We start from the raw sequence: 21,933 nt of genomic DNA, 5'->3' as shown, positions 1-21,933 counted from the left end.
AAAGTGCACGAGACCATGATGAGTTTTTGGTTCAAATTTCTTATCGGATAGATGATAAAACTAAGGTTCAATAAAGGTAATGGACAGAGAAGGCACTGATGGCAGAGATGGGACTAGATGCTGTCTTCTCCTCTCAAAGCCAGGGTTTCTGCCTTAGCTGTATTTACTTTAGATTATGGCTGACACATTTCCTGTCTCAAATGATAATCCATTCCAGATACCCTTCCAACTAAGTAGATGTTTATGATCTTCGAAGTTGCTGGAGAAAATATGTCAAAAGATAAGCAAGCCATGGTCTGCAAATATTCTTTGCAAAATAGCAAATATGGAGTGGTTGAATCTATCAAGAATTAGTTATGAGAATGATTTAGTTCTATTCAAATGGAGGAAGTGTCCTGGGTTCTGACAGTGATGATGGTTTTCATATGCTTGGTATTTTACTCTGCTGCCATCCTGAGTATGAGAGGTAACACCCAATAGTATCATTGGATTCGTGAATTTAAATGGAGAAATCTGTTTTTATTTTCTACCTTTTAAATTGGCCATTCTATGTCCCTGCCCCCCAAGAATTGGAGGACTCAGCTGATAGGCAGAGTCCAGTAGAGAAGACAAGCCTGCAGCCAAACTGGAGCCAGTCGGGTTGGGAATGGGAGCTCTGGTTACAGGCGAAGTATTACCCCCTAGGTTGCTGCAACCATTTCGGCAGCAGCCTGGAGAGTAGCTCTGAACAGCTTTAGGCAACAAAGGAGCTTTGTGCAGTGGGAGCAAGGGGCCTCAGAGAGGATTTGGCACAGAGTGGTAGAAAGAAAGGCCCACCCCCCCCAGCCCCATCATCTCTGCAGGCTGCTGGACAGGAGAGCTAATGGCTTCCATAGGAATGTGGAATCTGTAGTGGAATGACTGTGTTTCAGAGCAACATGTGTCTTATTGGTGTTTTAGTGGAGGAATACATTGCATAGCTGGAACGCTTAGACCCAGAGAGGAGAAAGAAGCTTAAAGTCACACAGCTGGCAAAGGACAAAGCCAAAACCAAAAATAGAGATCTTCTACCAGCCACCACCCCCGACCCAGCTACAATCAAGACTGGTATGAATTATGGTTTTATTTGGAGGAAGTGGGTTTCTGTTAGGTTCCAGAAATATATCCATCATAGAAATAATCCATGCTCCAAAAAACATGGCGGGAGGACCTGAAGGAAGCAGAAGGATCCTGATAGCAGGAGTCCTGGAAGGTCCACGTGATTTGAAGTGAGCTGGACATTCCTCTCACTCTTTGGTAAGGTAACATCATAACAAGAGAGCCTATGACCTCTCATACCACATTTTCCTCTGCCCATAGAACAGAGGAAATAGAACTGTCTCAGAGAAATCTTTGGTTAACTCATCCTAATAAGATTATATATACTAATCACAGGCAACCGCCAGATTTCAGGACTATCTTGGCTGTTGTTGTTGTTGTTGTTGGCTTTTTGCCTCTAAAAATCTCTGGCTGGTCCTCTCCTGCACCCCTCTGTTCTGCAATGCGAGCATTCTATGGGCACGTGGCTGTACTGAGATTCCTAGAAGGGATGGAATCTTCCTTCAGGGTGGCTCCAGCAGAGGGGGCAGAGTCCAAACAAATGCTGACTCTACCAGTCCACATTTCCGGCCCCACAGTTCTTCCTAACATCCTTTCCGCATGCCCCTCTCCCCACCCCCACCGTATCTAGCAGCTCCTTTTCTCTAGACCATCTAAACTCATTGAGGAACCAAAAAGTCAGTAACATTAGTCACTTCCAAGAGGGTTGTTCAGCAATTGAGCGACAGCAGCAGGAAGACATTTTGGTTTTGTAAAACTCCTGAAGTTTGAAACACAAACACACTGTCTAGTGGGCAAAAAACCCCAATAAATTAAAACAAGGTTTTCTGCTCATTCTAGCAGTGAAATATCATAAACAATCACTTCGTTCATTACTTTGACACTTGTTTTTTTACATAGGCTCTCATTTTGATACATCTCTCCTACGTAATTACCATAGCATGGAAACCATCACCCTTGGGCCTTTACCTCTGCTTCCTGAATCCTGGGATTGCAGGTGCGAGCCACATTTTGCTGTTCCTGTGTCTAATCCTTGTGCAAAGAGCCTGCTCATTGTCTCTGGCTTGCTCCAGTTTTAGTATATATGCTGCTGGTAAGCACAACCTTGACCCTCTGCGATGCACAAGGAATACCTTGTGACGCATATGAGTCTTGTGGAAGACGTCCCATTATACTGATGTGGATAGCACTCAGGAAAGCAAGAAATTGGCTGGGGCTCACACAATGAGATCTGTAAGGAACTCTGGTCTAGCGCCTTGCTTTTGCAATTACCACATTCATTCAAACACATAATTGCTGCTGACTTGTCCTTGATTTGGCCTGAAAACACGCCCTCCAATAGACTTTTTTCAAACTTGAACCCAAACCAATAGAAGAAAAAACAGTCCTGTCTTCACTTCATAGATGATAACCTCTCTTGACATCCTGTAAAAGATATTCCTCTCTCCTCTGGAGGCCACAAAGTACCCATCCTCCCAGGGCTTAGTACTAGCTTGCATGCCAATTCTATACAGATATTCTTTTTTTTAGCTCAGTATGGACACATGGATGACCTTGAACTCTGATCCTCTTCCTTCTGGTCTGCCCTACCACACCCCATTTTTGCTGTTCTACATATTGAACCCAGAGTTTCGAGCATGTCCGGTAAGTAGTCTACCAACTGAGCTGTATCTCTGGCCCCCCTGGCACAGATGTTTTAATGAGACAACTTGGCAGTTGTAAATGCACTTGTCTGGAATAGGGGGGTCACTATTTCAGGGCCTGAGGGGTTTCTTTTAGCCATGAAGTTGGTGTCTGCGAACTAGAGAAGTTCGTCATTCTCCTAGTATGGGCAGCACCCAGAACTTGTGCTCCCAGAAGTCCCTGGTACAGAGAAGGAGCTGTGCTCAGCAAGAAGTGCTGGACCGAGGTCTTAAGAAGCAGATGCATGCTGTGTGCTTGTCAAAGCAATGCTTCTTCAAAATAGGTCTCTCGCCTTTGCTGTCATAGTAATGCAAATAAACACCCTGTCTCACACTTCTCCTTTTTAGAAGCTGCCACCCAAGAACTCCAGTGGAAACATCCTTGGGAAGTCACCAAATGCCCCCTGACTTCTGGTAAGACTGCACCTAAAAGCAGCTCGATCTTGACCGCAAGGCTCCCATTGTCTCTTCTAACACCTTCGCAGGATGCCACACCTTGACCTTTAGCATGACAATTCACTGATGCCTCACTGTTTTAGGGACCACCCCTTAGGAATGATGTTCATTCAAGTCGTAGGCTCCTCCAGACAAGAAAGATAAGTGAATGACAAAGGCTGAGGCCCCAGAGATCTCAGCAAAGCCTAGCCTAGGCTTTGTTCTGTCAGTGGCTGCCAACCCTTTCCTGACCAGCAACCTACTTTCTGTTGTTTGCCATGGCAGCCTCTCTAGATAGCTGTGTTCTCTTCAGCGCAGTGAAGTTGCTTGCAGACTACCACAGACTATTCACATCAAGTCAACACCAGGGGGGCAAAGGAAAATGCATTGTCTGACGCAAAGAAACTTGTCAGAGAGCAGAGGGACTTTTTTTTTTTAACACACCTGTCCCTTTAATCTAAGTAGTCTGGGAGCCCATCTTATCTCGGAATCCTTCCAGACACAGCAAGTATTGGCCTGTCATGGACATGAACCCAAAACATCAAGCCTCCTTTCTCTTCCACTTCCACATGCCCCTTTCCTGATGCCTTGCCCATCCATAGTACACGCGCCAGTGGGAAGGAGGCAGCTGAGAACAAGGGAAGCACATGGGTGGCTGTGCTGTGCTGATAGCTCAGGAGGGAAATCCTCCCCTGGCTCACAGACAAGAACCAGACCCTCATCGGAGAAATAAAGAGGCACTGCCCGTAAGCCAGAGCCAAAAAGCAGGGTGGGAAGAAGCCAGGATGTGCCTTGGGAGGCCAAAAGAGAAACTGTCTCCAGCTTTGCCACTTGGCCACTGCCTCTGTTCCTTAAGAAGATCAGCTAGCGCATGCACATCATGAGGGAGGAGACTTTATCTCCTAGTACGTCATTTGTGAGGTGCATCTTGCATACTCACCGACATTCCTCCTCCCTGGCAGCGACGGGAAGCACTGCAAAGGAAACAAAGAGAACGTATCAAAATGGAAAAGGGGTCAGTAAAATGGCTAAGCAGGTAAAGGCGCTTGTTCTCAAGCCTGAAAACTCAAGTTTAATTCCCAGAACCGTCACGGCAGAAGGCGAGAACTTCCTTCAGATTGCCCTCTGATCTTCATATCTGTGCCACAGCAAGCACGCACTGTACCCACACACACACACAAAAAAAAAAGAACATATATTAAAAGCTGAAACTAGCAAGTTCAACTTACCCATTTTATGGAAGGGCCTATTGAGGCCCATAGAAGAGAAGGATGAAGTAAGGAGAAAAGTGGAGCCCACAGTCCCAGACTCCTAGCTACCTACTTCATACTGCTTCCTCCTATTCAACTGTCTACTTCTGATTCACTTTTGTCTGACAGAAAAGGGAGTGTCTCCCAAGTAGTTCACAATACAGTTTCAATGCCTGATAATGCAGACTGTCAGAGAATTAGTAAGCATCTACTGGCACGGATGCTCAGCCCTGTACAGGATAGAAGCAAGATTCTTTAGTGTAAATAGCAGTATTTAGAACTGGAAAGCCCAAGTTGAGGGACAGTCTTCTTTTACATGTGACTCTAAATATCATTTATAATCACTCGAGTCTCAGTTTCTGTATACTTAGTAGGAGGAAAGTAAAAATCCCGACCTCACAGGCTTTGTGAAAAAAAATGTATATAACAATGGTTTTCAGCATCTTAAAAATCCTTGGTGAATTCATTCCACAAATATCTGCAGATCACCAGGCTAGATGTTAAGAGTATAACGATCCCCTAGACAAATAAGGTCCTTATTGTAGACACTGCTTAGTGTGAACTGGCAACCAATAAAGAAAGAAACAAAAACATGTCAGGCATCACAAGACCCAAGGAGAAATTTTAAAAGACTTGAGTTACAAAGTGACAGGGAAGAGTGACTAGGAAGTGGGCATGTGAGCCTCTCCCAGGAGCTAAACTTTGAACAACGACCTGTTTAGCAAAGATAAGGAAAGATCTATAGGAAGATCAGATGCATAACATTCCAGGAAAAATCTGAAGAGAGAGGGGGTGGGTAACAGCCAAACATCTGCAGGGTTTTGGAAGAGGATCTTGGCTTTGCTGGAAAGCACAAGTAGGCAGCCATTGGGGAGCAAAGAGTGGAATGATAAAAATGGGACTTCAACCTTAAAACAGTCCTTTGGGCTGCTGTGCAGGGAGGGTTTGTAATGCTGTAATGTAAGCAGAGTTATCTATTGGAAGGCTTGTGTGTGTGTGTTTCCAGGCAAACAATGTCAGAAGCTTGGACTAAAGTGATAGCAATCATGCTATTAAGGGAAGAAAAAAGGAAAGAAGGAAGGAAGGAAAGAAGAAAGGAGGGAAGGAGGGGGGAGGGAGGGAGGAAAGAAGGACCTATTTCTCAGAGATAGCATCTTCTTGCTTGTTTGCACCTTGATATAAACCAAAATGCTATTAGCAAAGGGGTTGTCTGAATAGGTACCACGTCTCTTATCCTCAGAACAATGATGATGACGTCTGGTACAGCCACTTAGTCCCAGTGACTCCTAATCTTAGAAATACTTGTCTCTAACCTAGATCACCCTACAAGAGCTACAAACCAAGTCTGTCCTCAAAGACAGACCCACAAGAAAGACATTTGCCCACAAGAAAAAGAAGGTATTGGAAGCATATTCACTTTATCGTTCATTTATGACCTGTAAAAATGTTAGTGAGATAGAAAGTTCTAGGATCAGAGAAGTATATTCAGAGAGAGAGAGAGAGAGAGAGAGAGAGAGAGAGAGAGAGAGAGAGAGAGAGAGATGCAAGTCCCCTAAAAAAAGCTACAAAGTGGAACTATGAGTGAGCAAGTCAACATAATTCTATCTGGTGGACAAAGGGTGATATAAGAAAGAGAAGGGTGAGTGGGTGGAAGAAAGGACAAAGAAGGGGCCCATGAGGTCCTATCTGTGACAATTGACAATTCTGGGAAATTAGGAAATGAGCTAACAGTTGGGACAGATAGCTACTTTGCAGTCCTGTTCTAGTCGCATGAAACCCCTTCTATCCTATCCTACTACCAGTCCAATTCATCATGACCATAAGAAACTTCAAGTTTGTTCACAAGATAATTAGAGGAGAGCCTGGTGGCATAGGGCCATAAAACTAGACATTCAGGAGGCCAAGACAAAAACACAAATTCAGTGTCCACCTGTGCTACAGAGTGAATTCAAGACTAGCCTGAGCTATGTATATGTAGTAAGACCCTTTCCCAAAATAAAAGGTTGAACAGGAGGGTTTGAGATACAGTGTTCTCCCTCCCGCCCCACTCCCACCCCGCACTCGCCCATCTCCCAGACTTAAGTCTCATGTAATCCAGGCTGGTTTCAAATTCCAGGATTCTTCTACTTTCACTACTGGATTTCCACATCTACTCCGGCTTTAATTTTGCTCTCACTCCTGATGCTAATCTGGTAGCTTGCTGAAAGCCTGGTAGAAGAAGATGGAGAATGACCACCTACATGCTAGTACAGTGGTACTTCTTGTCTCCTGCTGGCTGAACATATTGCTGCAAGATCTAGGAGTTCTGAACCAAGAGTCCTAAGAGTAACAGCAAGAAAACACAGTTGCTCTTGAGCTGGAAGTGGTGATAGACACCTGGAATCCCAGCAATCTAGAGACTGGGGTAGGAGAATTGCAAGCTTGAGGCCAGCCTGGGTATACAGTAAGACCCTAAAACAAACAAACAAACAAAAAACAAACAAAAAAGACCAAGGTTAGTAGTGATTTTATTTATATTGTATTTATTCATTCCCTCATTCATTTCCTAGATATTCCATCAGGGGTAGGCTCTATGCTAGGAACTCAGGAATGGAGACAAATCAGATAGGTTTCCTCCCTTCCTGTGAATTTAAGCTACACGTGGAAGCTGTCATATGTTCAACTCTTACCAACCCCACTGCAGAAATCTTTCTGGACTGAGCAGATGGAAACATTTGGGAGTTGGGGTTCAGGGGAGTAGGAGGATACTGTGTTATGAGGTCCTTCTCAAAGCACTTGGATCAGGTCTTGAAGCCAAACAAAGAAGCAAGAAAGTAGGCCAATCAAAGGGTAAAGTATAGAAAAGGGCACGGAGAGGTCCAAACAGGTTCTTTGAGAAACTGAAACTGCCTGTAGTCTGGCTGGAGAGTAGAGTATCCAATACAACTAGAGCAGCAGATAGGTTCCAGATTACAAAGGGCTATGTCAGCCTGGAAGACCATTGAAAGGGCCTAAAGAAAGAAGGAACACGGTTAGAATCAAGCTGTAATTTGCCATTGTTACTTGGTTGGCTTGGTCTGGTTTTTGATGTAGTTGCTGCTGTTTGGTTGGTTGTTTTGGTTTGTTGTTGGTTGTTGCTGTAGTCTTAGATGGGATGTTACTTATGGCCCAGACTGTTCTGGAACTCACCATATGGTCCAAGATAGCCTCAAAATTAAGCCAATCCTCTTGCTTCAATGACCTAAATGCTGAGATTAGAGGCAAGAACAACTATGGGCTCTTCACAGTCTTGAATTATCATGTATTTGCTGGTTTGTATGCTGGGCATTGACCCTTGGGCCTCATGCATGCTCGGCCAGTGATTTCCTAGTGAATTATACCCCAGCCCGTAGATCCATGTTTTAGAATGTTACCATAGATCAGTGCTTCTAAACATGTGAGGGGGTCACTTATCAGATATCCTGCATATCGGATACTTACACCATGATTCATAACAGTAGCAAAATTACATTTGTGAAATAGCAACAAAAATAATGTTATGGTTGGGGGCCATCAAACATGAGGAACTGTATTAAAGGGTTGCAGCATTAAAAAGGTTGGGAACTGCTCTAGATGTTGAGTGAAGGATAGGCAGGGTATTAGGCAAATCCAGACACAGAGATCAGAGAAGTAGTAAGGTTCAGGATTGGGCAGAGACCTTTGGAGTAGGAATGGGGGACTAATAAACAAATAGGCTATTCATGTGTTAGAAGACAGATAAAGGACAGAGGATGAGAAAAATAAAAAAAAAGAAAAAGATTCCTGGATGACATCTAGGTATCTGGCCTGCCAACTGGATAGCAGCTGGCATAAAATTCAGAAACAGAGTAAAAGGCTTGATCCAGACAATGGGACAGTGGGATGCAGAACTCTCACTCGGATGGGTGGAACCAAGCCCACTGCCCCTAACATCCTCTCTGTGTAGTCTATAGGCTCTCCACAGTCCTTGACCTGCTATCTGAGGGGAGACTTGGAAAGCCATTTCTCCTTTCCTTGCCTGTTTTCTTGGCTTTATGCTCCACCTTTGTTGCCCCGCCATCCCGTCACCCCTGATCAACCCTGTGCTGTAGACCCAGGCCTCAGGCCACAGTCATGAGAGCACGTTCCTCACATTCCAGCCTCCCCCAGTCCTCTGAGTTTGGCCACACAGAGCCCTATTCATGGTCTGGCCCTGCTTTCTTCACACTGGGACTTCACCACCCACCCCCAGGCCCAACCCAGATTCGCCAACACAGACTACGGTTACTGTGAAAAGCAAGCTCCTCTGGCCCCTCTAGAGCTGAATGTTCAGGCTCCAAAAGTCTTTCAGCGGGCTGTGGTGAGATGGGGGGGATATGAATTTCACAACCTGTGTGCGTGAGTACGTGTGTGTGTGTGTGTGTGTGTGTGTGTGTGTGTGTGTGTGTGTGTGTGTGTGTGTGCGTGCGCACACGTACGCATGCATATTGTTTAGTCTATTCAGCAAACTTGCTAGGGCTGCAATGGCTGCTGGATTGGGCCAGGCTCTCAGTGGCTATGAGCAGCTGGGTACACAGGCTGGGTCCTTAGAGAACTTTGAAGTTTAGTGTGGCAATAGCTGGATACATGGAGGATGATATGTTGTCTGGGGCTAGACTGAGCTTGTCACTAAGTCCTACATTGGAACGCTTCTATCATGGTTCCACTTTTAAATCCTATGCCAGTGTCCTGGGAACATGCACTGGTGTTCAGTATATGTCTGCTGATGGTGGAAGATAGAACTCTCTGTCCTAAAAGGGCAGTGGAGAGCTGGTTTTAAGAAGGATACGGGCAGTCTAGACTTTACTTGCCCCTATGATAGGTCCCTAGCAATTCTTATCCTTGCATATGATAGAAGGGGAAAGAACAACCCTAGTTGATTGAAAGCAATGGAAGAAATACTTCTAGATTACTTTTGTAGAACTCCTTCTGTAACAACCCTTCCCCTTTTTTGAGACAGGGTCTCTCATAGCCCAGTCTACCTTAGAAGTCACTACGTAGCTAAGGATGACATTGGACTCCAGACCCCCCTGGGTACTGGAAATTACAGGTGTGTGTCACCATAGCTGGTTTGATACCACACTCTAGATGGAATACAGAGCGTTGTGCATGCTAGATAAGCACTTTCTCAGCCGAGTTACATCCTAAGGCCCCTCAAGTCTTCTCCCCACTCCTTCTACTGTATCGCCTTAGCAGGCTAACAGCCAAGCCTGGAAGAGAGTAAGAGAGAAGCTACAAGCCCCAGGGGTTCCCTAGATAATCTCAGGAATGTCCTGTCCCAAAGATTTGACTTTCCCACCAGTCAACACAGATGCTCCTTCCTGCCAAAAGCTTGGGAATCTTTTTAGGAAGAGCAGAGCAGCTTTAGAGTGAGCCTTATCTCCAGGCTCCAAACTAGTGTGAGCAGAGACGGGCGGAGAGAGCTGGGGATAAGAAGACTAGGAGATTGTTTAAACAACTCACTTCCTGAAATACAAGGTGATAGCATCGGTGTTTGCTATCATTCTTTCGCTTCCACCAGATGCCTTCAGCAATAGGCTTTTCAAAGGCAGAGGCAGAAAGAAATGGCAGGTGTATGTTTCCCTTATTTTTACAAGAGAGACAAATGAGGACCCAAGTCATGGACTCAAGTACATGCCGAGTACTTGTATCTTCATATCAATCCATATTTACTGAGCACCTACTATATGGCAGGCTTTTTCACATAAACCATTCCTGCAATTAGAAAGTAAAGTGTGTATTCTTCCCTGCAATGTAAGTGAGGAAATTGAGGCCCAGAAGAAGAGGCAGAGGTGGAACTAGGGTGTATAGCTTCCAGTTACCTCATTGCTCTACCACAGCTGCTTTTCCCCTCCAGCTCTCTGGGTGATCCAACTCAAGCAGGGGAAAGGCCAAGGAAGGTTTTGCCTGTGACCATTTCCAGGGCCTCAACTCCATTCTCCAAATGCATGACTTCCTTCTTTCTTTCCCTTGGCAGCCCCAGCCTCAGAACTCCCCACTGGCCTGGCCTATATGCTTCCTGGCACCAGGAGCACAGGTGGCCACCAAATGGTTGGACTGAGAAGGGGTTGAAGAATACCCCTTCCCTACCCCCCTGGGAAATCTCTGCTTCCAAACCCCAGTACAGGCCATCTGGGCGGCTGATCGTTGTTATTTTTACCACTGATTTGAAAACATAAGCCAAACTCTTAGCTTCCTGGGTCTCCAGCCGTTCTCAGGCCCTGGAGCCTGCTGGGAGAAACGGTCACCAATGTAGGCGCTTTTCCCTGAGCCCAAGCTCCCTTTCTTTCTCCCTAGGGAACTTGAGTGGAAGTCACTGACATTTTGGGAGCAGTATTTTATATTTCATTTCATGGTGGTGGTGGTGTTGGTGTTGGTGGTGGTGGTGGTGGGCATGTATCAGAGCAGGAAGGACTCAACAATCAATCTAACTTTCAAATTTCGTAGGCAGAGAAAACAGGTCTAGATTACTTATAACCATAGTAGACAGAGTAATTGTTACGATACATTGGGCTAATATACAGGAAGGACTTGGAATATTGTGTACACCATGCTGTGTTCTTTATAAATACTAATGAGCAGTGGTTGGAACCTTCTTTAGGTTTTAGTCTATAGCCGCCTCCATTTCTCCCCAAGACAGACCTAGCGTCGGGTGCACACTCCTTCCCACAGCCATCCAAACTTCGCACATTTCAGCACCAATGAAGCTGAAGGCCGCGTACTGAGTCAAAGAGGCGAAAGCATTAAGGACATGTCTTCTCACTCTAAACACCTTGTCTATTTGACTACATCAGGAACATCAAAGTAGAACTTCCACATGGAAGTTTCCAGGCCTCAGGCTGAGGGTACAGCTCAGTGACAGAACACGCGTCTAGTCTGTAAAAGGTCCTGGAGCCCATACCCACCACCAACACAATTTTATCAATGGCTCTGCTTCCCCTCCCATCACCATTCACTCCCAACCCCTAGACCCAGGGGAAAAACCCCTGAATCTCTACCTCCTTCTTCTGTTTCCCTGGAGATTTTCTTGTCCTTTTTATCAATAGACCACAACTTGAGATTCAGATCCTTGTGCCAGGCCCTTATTTATGGGTTCCTTGGCAATCCCATGGAGAAAGTGTCTGGCTCAAGAAGAGCCCTTGGCCTAAATACAGCATTTGTCCAATGCTTTTTTTCCCTACCCAGTTGCCTCCAATTCTATGCTAAAAACTTTTTCCCAGAAAGTTTCACAGAGTACCTGAGAACTAAACCACTCCTCTTAAACTCTATCTAGACCAGTAAGTTTCCTCCACCTATTTTCTTGCTTCAGTCCATGGTCCCTTGACTCACAAATCATTGGCTTATGTCAGCATCTAGTTGAATTAAAATAAACCATGTGGAGACAACCGCACAGTGTGGATTGTTCATACAAGAGTTGAGAGCCAACACTCACTAGTCAGCTGATAGAGTAGTTGACTTGGCTGAAGAATTCTGCACACAGAGCCCAGGAGCTGAATCCTCCGTCTGTAAGATGGATGGCTTGGCTCTGCTCTTTTAAAGCAGTTTTCTTATGACCTGAATGTCTATGTCATAACTTCTTTGAATCCAATAATTGAGAGGTAGTCACCTCTGCATATACACAGCTCTAATGTATACATACGCACACTTACCAGAAACTGGTTAATTAGCCTGTGGAATGTAGAGATAGGATCCAGAAGTCTAAAGTCCTTTCCTAGCTGTGGGAGTTTGTATACATTTGTGTATACTCGAATTCTTCACATTCTCCTTGCCCCTCTCACAACCAATACACAGTGCATGTGATAGCCATCTTGTTTGTATAGATAAGGGCAAAGGAATGGAAAAAGCAAGGGCTTCCTGGAGGCTTGGAGTAGAAATCCTGAGGCACTGTCACCCTGTCACTGCATATTCTGCCAGGGCAATTCACAGCAGAATGAGATGCTATGTGTGGGCACAGGGACAGAGAAGACCTGCCCCCATGGACACTCCATTTATACATACACAGTGCACATACGTTTATACATGATGACAACTGTCATTTACCCACCAGGAGTCTGTAGTAGTTGAAGAAATCATGAGTACAGAAGTCTCTAGTGCACTGGGAAATTCCACAGATGTTAACCAGCCAGGTGTGGTCTAACATGGGTCATATGAGCATGCACATATGCGAATGCATGCTCACCTTGTGTGCATGCATGTATGTGCATGAATGTGAGACTATGTGGTGAGTGGGAAATCTCACTGTCATAGAAACAAGTGTTTGAAGAGCCACATAGAGTTGGTTGTGGAGCACAAACCGATCCCAGGACTTTAAGTCTCAGGCAGGCAAATTGTCCTGAATTCAAGGCTAGCCTGGGCTACATAGTGAAACCTAGTCTTAAAAGAACAAACAGAAAGAGAAAACAAAAAGAGCAGCCAGATAGAAGTCCTATGTGTACTTGGAAGAGAGCATTTCCAAGAAAGGGAGCTTGAGACTAAGCACATGGGTGAATTGGGGAGAGCCCTACACACACATGCTCACATGTGCTCAGTGTAGGAATACAGTGCCTGACTTCAGTACATGAATATAGTGACTGGCGCAAGGCACGCTGACCCATGCTGAGCTATCCCTGGCTGCTTAACTTCTCCGAGCCTTCCTGGTGTACCACAGATTTCTCTACCCACAATTTCTTCAACTACTACAGACTCCTGGTGGGTAAGGGAGGGCTATCATCATGGATGTGCACTAGGTATGTGTGGGTGCAATGGGCATTGTCAATACCCCCACCAGCATCACTGCTAGATTTTACCATATTTAATCTGCACTTGAATTTTGTAACATAATCGGTAGGGAGAATACAGTATGTAAGCGAGACTACACTTGATCAGTCTGTGTCCTGACTCCTCATATGATATGGGGCGCCTCCCTGCTCTCTGGGCCCCATTTTCCTCCTGAGTAGTTTGGAAGGGGGAGTAGATGACTTCTAAGAGCCTTTCTAAATCTGATAACTAGGCGATTATATCTTAAGATTTAAGAGGAAGGAAAGGAGGGACAATGGGGAAATGTAACCCTTTCAAGAGTCACCCAGAAGTGACAACAGAGATGGAACTCTACCTCCCAGAGGCTATCCTCTAGGAACTGGTATACTCAACGGAAATAGGAAGGGGGTCATAGCTACGCTTATAATGAACACAGTTCCAAGCTAGGTTCTGGGAGAGAGAAAAAGGTAACATCAAAGAATCAAAGAAATATCTAAACCAACCATATGGAGGGCGGCTCTTACGCATGCTTGATTGTACAGAGAGGTGGCTATGGCTACCTTCCCAGCCCTGCTGACTCCAGGGAAGACACAGTAGGAACTAAATTGGGCTCATTTCACACCCCAATGCCTTTCCTTCAGATATCCCTAAAATAGAGAAACTAAACACAATTCTAAGGCCTGGACTGGCCTCCTGTAACTTTATAGTATCCTCTGCTTCTGGGTTGTCAACCTCAGTTTCTGAGTCACTTCTGTCCCTAGACCAAGGCAGGGTCAAAGTGGAGAGCCAAGAGATAATGATGACAAAGGATTAGACAAAATCTAATCCTAACCCTAATCCTCATTCTCCCAACACAGAATAAACCCCGCCCTTTGCTTTGGTCACACCCAGTGTGATGCTTGGAAATCTGCTTGTAGCAGGATAAGTTCGTGGGATCCTCATAATTTCTTTGAGCTGCCAACACAGGTAATGTATGTACTTCTACATGCCTGAGGGCTGTGGCTTACAAAGGTGAATAGATAAATCACGTGCACAAAGGTTTGTGGTGGAACTTAAGCCCAGTTTGTCTGGTTTCCTCCTCCATTCTTCCGCTCCTGGGGTACAAAATTATTGGGGCTTGGTTTCCCTATCAGGGCTCCAAGAAGGCAGAACTATATGATCTGACACTTTTTGTTAGCTACAGCAGGCTCTGCACAACTAGTCACTACCTTTAAGCAGTTTTTCCACGGTTATAACTGTTCATGGGGAGGCCTGGCTCAGAAAGAGAGGGTAACTCAGAACCGCACCCTCCTTTGAGAAGACTGACAGGTCCAGAGCATCCAGCAGGACTCCTGCATTTCTTGCTACCTCCCACCCCCTCCCTCTGTGTGTGTGTGTGTGTGTGTGTGTGTGTGTGTGTGTGTGCGCGCGCACGCACGCACATGTGACCTTATACTCTACATAACTTTGTGGATATGCCTGGATCTATATATCTTTATACATGTGTGCCTGGAAGGGTATGTTATATATATATATATATATATATATATATATATATATATATATGTGTGTGTGTGTGTGTGTGTGTGTGTGTGTGTGTGTGTGTGTGTGTGTGTGTATGTGTGTTTACCTACATCACTGGTTCTCAACCTTCCTAATGCTGCAACCCTTTAATACAGTTCCTCATGTTGTGTTGACCCCCAACCATAAAATTATTTTAGTTATTTCCTAACTCTAATTTTGCTACTGTTGTCAACTGTAATGTGAATATCTATGTTTTTTGATGGTCTTAGGCAACCCCTGTGAAAGGGTCATCAGATGACCCCCAAAGGAGTTGTGACCCACAGGTTGAGATCTGCTGATCTACATTCTTCTGTGTGTTGTGTATGTGTGTAATCTGTTTATGAGTCTACATTCATGTGTTTTTGTATGTATTCATACTGGAATGATATGCCTATGTGTGTATGGCTGAATGTGCACCAATGCACATATATGTTTTGTGTTCATGCAATGCATGGAACCTTATATGTTTCTTGGACATGGGATAGAGATCTCTGACCTTCTCTTTTAACTTCTCTAGTTCAGTAGCTCCTAAGAAACTGTCATGAATGGGGAGAGGTTGCTGAGCACCTTGGGCTAATGAGTACAAAGGGATGTACTGTAATGTCAAGCACCTAGCATAGTCCATTGATGGGACAGTAGATGGGAAACATCTCAGGCATCAAGTCACTTTCAATTCCCTTCCTTTATTGTCATCATTCTACCCAACTCTTCACTACCTCCTCCCTGTCCATACTCAGTGCAGTGGCCGTTGCCACTCTCGCCTTCCTGGCCCCTCCCTCCACTTGGCCCCTTCCACATCACCTTCCCCTGCTCTGGCTCCGAAGCCACCCATTTAATTATATGCCCAACTTAGACGTCAAGATTTCACGGGTAAGGATACTGATTTTTTTTAAATATTTTTTAAATTTGATGAAAACAGACAGTGAAACTTTTCTCAGTCTTCTTTTGTAAAAGAAGTATCATCTGAACCCTACACCCATAGGAAATAAAGACTAGTTCATTGAGTTGAATGAATTTGTATTTACAAAAACACTGCACATTGTCTTTGATTTTCTTCAATTCTACCATAGATAAGCAAACCTTTTCACTAAAACTTCCCCAGTAAAAGAAGACCATTAGCCCCCAGATCAATTTCAAACCCTTTGAGAAGTAACCCAATTTCCTACTCTCTGTGCCTCTCTTCAACACTTGACCATGAAATGTGCCCTACCCTCAGCCCACTGACCATGCACCACCTTCCAGACCCAGCACCCTCTGCCAGTTCTTGCTCATGTAGTTCCCTCTGTCAGGCAGGCCTGGAATCTCCTGCCCCTCTTTGTGGCCTGACAAACTTTTCTCTTCCTTTCACCCTCAAGCACAACCCAAATGTGACTTCTTGTGAAATCTTTCCACATACCCCCTGGATGGAATGGGGCGTCCCTTCCTAAGAGCCCCAGCAAGTCTTCTGTCCTATCTTATAGAGGGCCTAGTTAGCCCAAATTCTTCTCCGAAGACTGTACTTTGAGGAACTGTATCATATCAAGAAAAGCCATAAACGTTAGTGTCCAGACTCCAACAGTGCCAGTCATAGCTGAGTGATGTTGTATCATTTAGCCATTTATAGTGTCTCTTCCACAACTATCAAAGAAAGAAATTACTGGAGAGTGGTAAGGGTCACACAGGTCTAGCACATGCAGATACTAAATACATGTTAGTGTCTTGGTTCTTGAGAACAGAAATTACACTCCACATTCCCATAGATTCTCCCATATTCCCGCATTTCCCATGACCAGGATAGGCCTTCACTGAGTATTTAGTGCCTGGCTGGCTGGCTATGTATTATACAATGCTTGGCATGTAATGAAGGTTTGACCAACATCTGTCATGGTTCTCATTTTCTCTTGAAGGATACGAGCCACACCTTTTCTGTCTTATGTAGCTCCCTGGTACCTACCTAGTGCACAGTAGATGCTTGCTACATGCTGATGATTTCAAAATTAACAATAGTAACAATATACACCATTACTTGTGTGGATATCACAAGCCAGGCATCATGCTAGAAACCTCGCACCTTAGCTCTTTGTGTTTGCAAATATTTTACTATGCAAACAGTAACAGCAGCCTCCTCACCCTCTGAGGTTAGTTTAACTCTCTTCATTCTAAAGCTGGAAAACTGAAGCTCAAAAAAGTCAAGTATTTTATATTTGTGACAGGCTTGGGAAGCCAGAGACAAATTTTATAGGGAAAAAGAAGCCAACTAGCTTACTTGTAAAAGTTTGGAGACTCAGTCAAGTGACAAAGGGTAGGGGTTGAATCTAGACTTATCTGGCTCCAAAAGGTAAGCCCAGTTTCAGAAGCTGGCCAGGCCTTCCCAGTCATCATGCAACGGGTTCAGCTGCCTGCTTCCCCCATGTCAGGGGCCTTAGCTGGGCTGCAGCTGGGCAGACACTTACCTTCACTTTCCTGAAGCAAGCCCAGAACACATCCAGCAGAGGCATAGTGAGACGCTGGAGGGACTCCGCAGGGCTCTGCTGGGCGTGACCCCCTCTATCTAGGGGAAAAGCAAGAAGAGACCCAGGGCTCTGTGAGAGCCAGTCCTATCCCTGTGCTCCATCAGCGGCACTGGGAGGGGAGAGGCGGACAGCAGCTCAGCTCAAGGGCAGGCCCCTCCTGGAGAGTGAAGGGAGGAAAAGACTGGAAAGAAGGAAGGAGGGAGGGAGAGAGGCTGGCTGAGGAGGAGGGACCAGGAGGCGGGTCACTGATTCAAACTCCGCACCGTTAGCCAGTTGGCTGGGACAAACAGCGACACTGATTGAAATTCCCTGAATATTACAGTTTCCCCAGCCTGGTTGTCCAGACTGTCTACTTGACTCACAGGCTCATCCTGCTACCTGTGAATTGGTTCACTAGCCGGATTGCCTCCTGGCCTTCTAAGCAACAGAGAAGCTGTCCCTGGGGGCTTCAGGCACAACCAAGAGGACAGAGTGCCGGGAAAAGACTGAGTAGTAGATCCTGCACAGGAAAAACAAGGAAGGTGTGAAGCCAGGGGGAGCAAGGAGAAAGACTGTGGCCTTGGACATTCTTCAGGCTGGAAGTCTGAGCTCTGCATCAGGGTGTTCATTTTCCAGCCTGGTTCTAAAGCCAGCAATCTTGCCTTAGTCTGGCACCCTGCAGAGGGTCACAGCCTTGAGTCTTGATGTTCCCAACCTGTACAGTGAGAAGCAGGGTTAGGGGTTTCATTCTGTTGTGAATTTGAATCCCGTTATGGAGTTAGGTACAAGGCAAGTCTGAAAAAAAAAACCCTATTGTGGACAAGTACATCTCTCAGAATTCCTGAGTGGCCCCTGAGAGTCTGCAGAAAGTCAGACCACACCCCTCAAATAGCAAAGGGCATTTCATCCATCCTCCTGCCTCAGGGCAGATCAGCTCTCCCCCTAGCTCACATAGGTTGGGTGTATACTTCTTAATGGACATCTTCTGAAGAGCTGATGGCTTCCTTCCTTTTTTCTGCACCATGCCAAGAGCCCTTCAAGTCTTAAAATCTAAACTTGAATCCTGTGGATGTTATGAAGTCAGTCCTATTAGCAGTAATAGAGCAGTGGGCAGTTCTGGAGGTTTTCTGGGCAGGAAGCCATTTAGAAAACAGTGAGCCTTCCACAGGGCACCCACCCTTCCCTAGACCTCAGAAGGCAGGGTGCCATGGCTGGTGTCCAGAGGCTCCCGGGGACCCCATGGCACAGAGCCAGGCTTGGGTCTCTGGGGGGATGCATGTCACCACGAGGCCCAGAATAACTTACTCCCTGAGGCCTCACTTCCCTTTCAGAGGACAAATTGGTACGGCAAAGGGCCAAGTTCTGAGACCCTAAAAGGTCCCAAGCTTGCTTTGAGCAAGCCTTTGTCTGCCTTTAAAGACTTTCCTCATCAGTGGTTTTCATCTTGAAATTAATTCAGAGAGTCTGCTCCTACATCTGTTTACAACTTGCCCTATGACCCTCAGGTTTCCCCATTTACATCCCAAGGAGGTTTATAGAGCTTTTCTCCCACCTCTTTCCTAGCTCTGGTTTGAGAGTTACCTTACATGGAGCCTGGTCAAAAAGATAGCAAAAGCTAAGGCAGGCAGCTCCTCGTCAACTGCCTCCAGTTGAGTGCAGGGCTAAACAAGAAGCTCTGCTACATGGCACGGCGAGCCGTGGCAGACAAAGCATTCCTTTGAACGTGTAGCCTCTGTCCCTTCAGCTAGATCCCTGAGCATGGACAACTATGCAACAACTGCTATGGGATAGAGTGGGGCTGTTTTCACTGACTTCATAATCCCCTGCTTTCTGAGTTTATCTCTGTCTTTAGATTCAGCCTCTGGGAGGAAGTATATCCTCTGTGGCTTTCAGTAAGCAATAGTGCCCAGCATTCCCCGCTGACCTTAGAAAGCCACAGACTTCCGTTTCAACCCTGACCTTCCACAGGACTGTAGCCTTGAAGTGGTCAAGTCCCATGAGCTTCTGAAGTAGCCTGCCCAGATTCCAAGCCAGTTCTATTACTCTCTAACTGGGTGGCCTAAGCCTCCTAATGCCTTAGTTTTCCTATCAATACAACAGGAGATAATAAGGGCACTATTTCATTGGGGAGTTAAACTGAAGGAGGTATAGGATTTAGAATTGTGGCTAGCATAATTTAACTTCCCAACAAATTTTATTAGCCATTAGTGAAGAAGCGGATGCCTTGGAGCCAGGCAGACATAAACCTTGAGTCTATCTTCTAGCACCTATGCCTTTATCACAGCCCCATCCCTTCTCTAAGCCTAGCTGTGGCTTCACACTTGTGCTGTTAGGAGCTAATGCTTGGGTTCCACTGAACACTCTTATATTTCTGTGAGCCTAGCCTTGAATGGCTGAGCTATCTATCGAACCCTGTTGATCACTCTTTTTTTTTTTTTTTGGTTCTTTTTTTCGGAGCTGGGGACCGAACCCAGGGCCTTGCGCTTCCTAGGTAAGCGCTCTACCACTGAGCTAAATCCCCAGCCCCTTGATCACTCTTTAAATGTCAGTTCCTTCCTCCCTTTTCTGTCTGAGATGCTCCTGGTTCCTTGCCTCTAGAACAGTGGCAGCCTTGATTTGGCACCATCCTTACGCGTGTTCAAATCTATTCCCTGCTACTACGAATTGTGTGATGACCTTAGGAGAAACCCTACGGTTTCCTTGTTATATTGGGAGCATGACAACCATCTCCCGGGAAGGGTGTTGTCACTATGAAGGAACAAGAGGGCCTGATGTGGAGAGGTAGTCACCATTCCCACAAGATCTCAGTTCTCATTTTCCTCTCCACACACATGAGGGCTCGAAGCCCAAGTGGGCTTCGCTGACGTGACCAAAGCCTGCCTTGGTGGGTTAACAGCAGTTACTGTTCCTTCTTAGAGTGAGGGATTTACAGAACGTTAACGATTAAACGACGTAGAATGGGACTGACTGGAAAACTGTGCACAGACAGCCAGGGAGGCTGCTTCTTCAGTGCACGCCTTATTTTCTCGTCCATCTACTCGTGCTGCTACCATGGTGGGGTATCCTGTCTAGAGACCAAATGACCATTTTATGTCAAGAAACCAAAGTAAAAGAGAAGGAAGGCCCAGTACGGCCAAAGGTGGAGAAGAAGGTAGAGTGGTCTTGTTTGCAAGGTAACTATGTGCAGGCTATTGTTCAAATCAGAGCTCTGGTAATAGGGAATGAGCTGAATAGAATACAACGGAGACACTAAAACAAGACTGCTTTACACTATTAAAAAGGAAGGATGTAGATCGCTCCTGAGAGACACAGCCAGAATACAGCAAATACAGAGGCGAATGCCAGCAGCAAACCACTGAACTGAGAATAGGTCCCCTATTGAAGGAATCAGAGAAAGAACTCGAAGAGCTTGAAGGGGCTCGAGACCCCAAAAGTACAACAATGCCAAGCAACCAGAGCTTCCAGGGACTAAGCCACTACCTAAAGACTATGCATGGACTGACCCTGGACTCTGACCCCATAGGTAGCAATGGATATCCTAGTAAGAGCACCAGTGGAAGGGGAAGCCCTGGGTCCTGCTAAGACTGAACCCACAGTGAACTAGTCTATGGGGGGAGGGCGGCAATGGGGGGAGGGTTGGGAGGGGAACACCCATAAGGAAGGGGAGGGGGGAGGGGGATGTTTGCCCGGAAACCGGGAAAGGGAATAACACTCGAAATGTATATAAGAAATACTCAAGTTAATAAAAAAAAAAAAAAGAAAGTGATGTCATTTGCTGGAAATGAATGTGAGTGCGAATATATGTAATAAATGAAAAAAAAAAAAACTCAGGTGACAGCAGATGCTGGCGAGGATGCGGAGAAAGAGGAACACTCCTCCATTGTTGGTGGGATTGCAGACTGGTACAACCATTCTGGAAATCAGTCTGGAGGTTCCTCAGAAAATTGGACATTGAACTGCCTGAGGATACAGCTATACCTCTCTTGGGCGTATACCCAAAAGATGCCCCGACATATAAAAGACACGTGCTCCACTATGTTCATCGCAGCCTTATTTATAATAGCCAGAAGCTGGAAAGAACCCAGATGCCCTTCAACAGAGGAATGGATACAGAAAATGTGGTACATCTACACAATGGAATATTACTCAGCTATCAAAAACAACGGCTTTTTGAAATTCGTAGGCAAATGGTTGGAACTGGAAAATATCATCCTGAGTGAGCTAACCCAAACACAGAAAGACATACATGGTATGCACTCACTGATAAGTGGCTATTAGCCCAAATGCTTGAATTACCCTAGATGCCTAGAACAAATGAAACTCAAGACGGATGATCAAAATGTGAATGCTTCACTCCTTCTCTAAAAGGGGAACAAGAATACCCTTGGCAGGGAAGAGAGAGGCAAAGATTAAAACAGAGACTGAAGGAACTCCCATTCAGAGCCTGCCCCACATGTGGCCCATACATATACAGCCACCCAATTAGACAAGATTGATGAAGCAAAGAAGTGCAGGCCGACAGGAGCCGGATGTAGATCTCTCCTGAGAGACACACCCAGAATACAGCAAATACAGAGGCGAATGCCAGCAGCAAACCACTAAACTGAGAATAGGACCTTCTTTGAAGGAATCAGAGAAAGAACTGGAAGAGCTTGAAGGGGCTCGAGACCCCAAAAGTACAACAATGCCAAGCAACCAGAGCTTCCAGGGACTAAGCCACTACCT

General features: G+C 45.6%; 1 protein-coding gene across 3 annotated transcripts in view; it reads right to left on the bottom strand.

Annotated features, from left to right (window-relative positions):
- Positions 1–21,933, bottom strand: part of Stard8 (StAR-related lipid transfer domain containing 8) — a 117,017-nt gene that overhangs the window by 54,103 nt on the left and 40,981 nt on the right. The window contains exons 1-2 of one of the 3 annotated variants that reach the window (XM_087599764.1): positions 17,170–17,409; positions 4,135–4,168 (exon numbers count right to left, since the gene is read on the bottom strand). In XM_087599764.1, the coding sequence (XP_087455890.1) occupies positions 4,135–4,168; positions 17,170–17,214 (79 nt within the window). In that variant the 5' untranslated portion in view covers positions 17,215–17,409. Of the gene's footprint in view, positions 1–4,134; positions 4,169–4,423; positions 4,554–17,169; positions 17,410–21,933 lie in introns of those variants that run through there. The other 2 variants (XM_087599765.1, XM_087599766.1) reach the window with 2 other exon arrangements.

The sequence above is a fragment of the Rattus norvegicus genome, chromosome X (assembly GCF_021556685.1).
Source record: "Rattus norvegicus strain SHRSP/BbbUtx chromosome X, alternate assembly SHRSP_T2T, whole genome shotgun sequence".
Lineage (NCBI taxonomy): Eukaryota > Metazoa > Chordata > Mammalia > Rodentia > Muridae > Rattus > Rattus norvegicus.
This window is presented reverse-complemented; position numbering and strand designations above follow the sequence as displayed.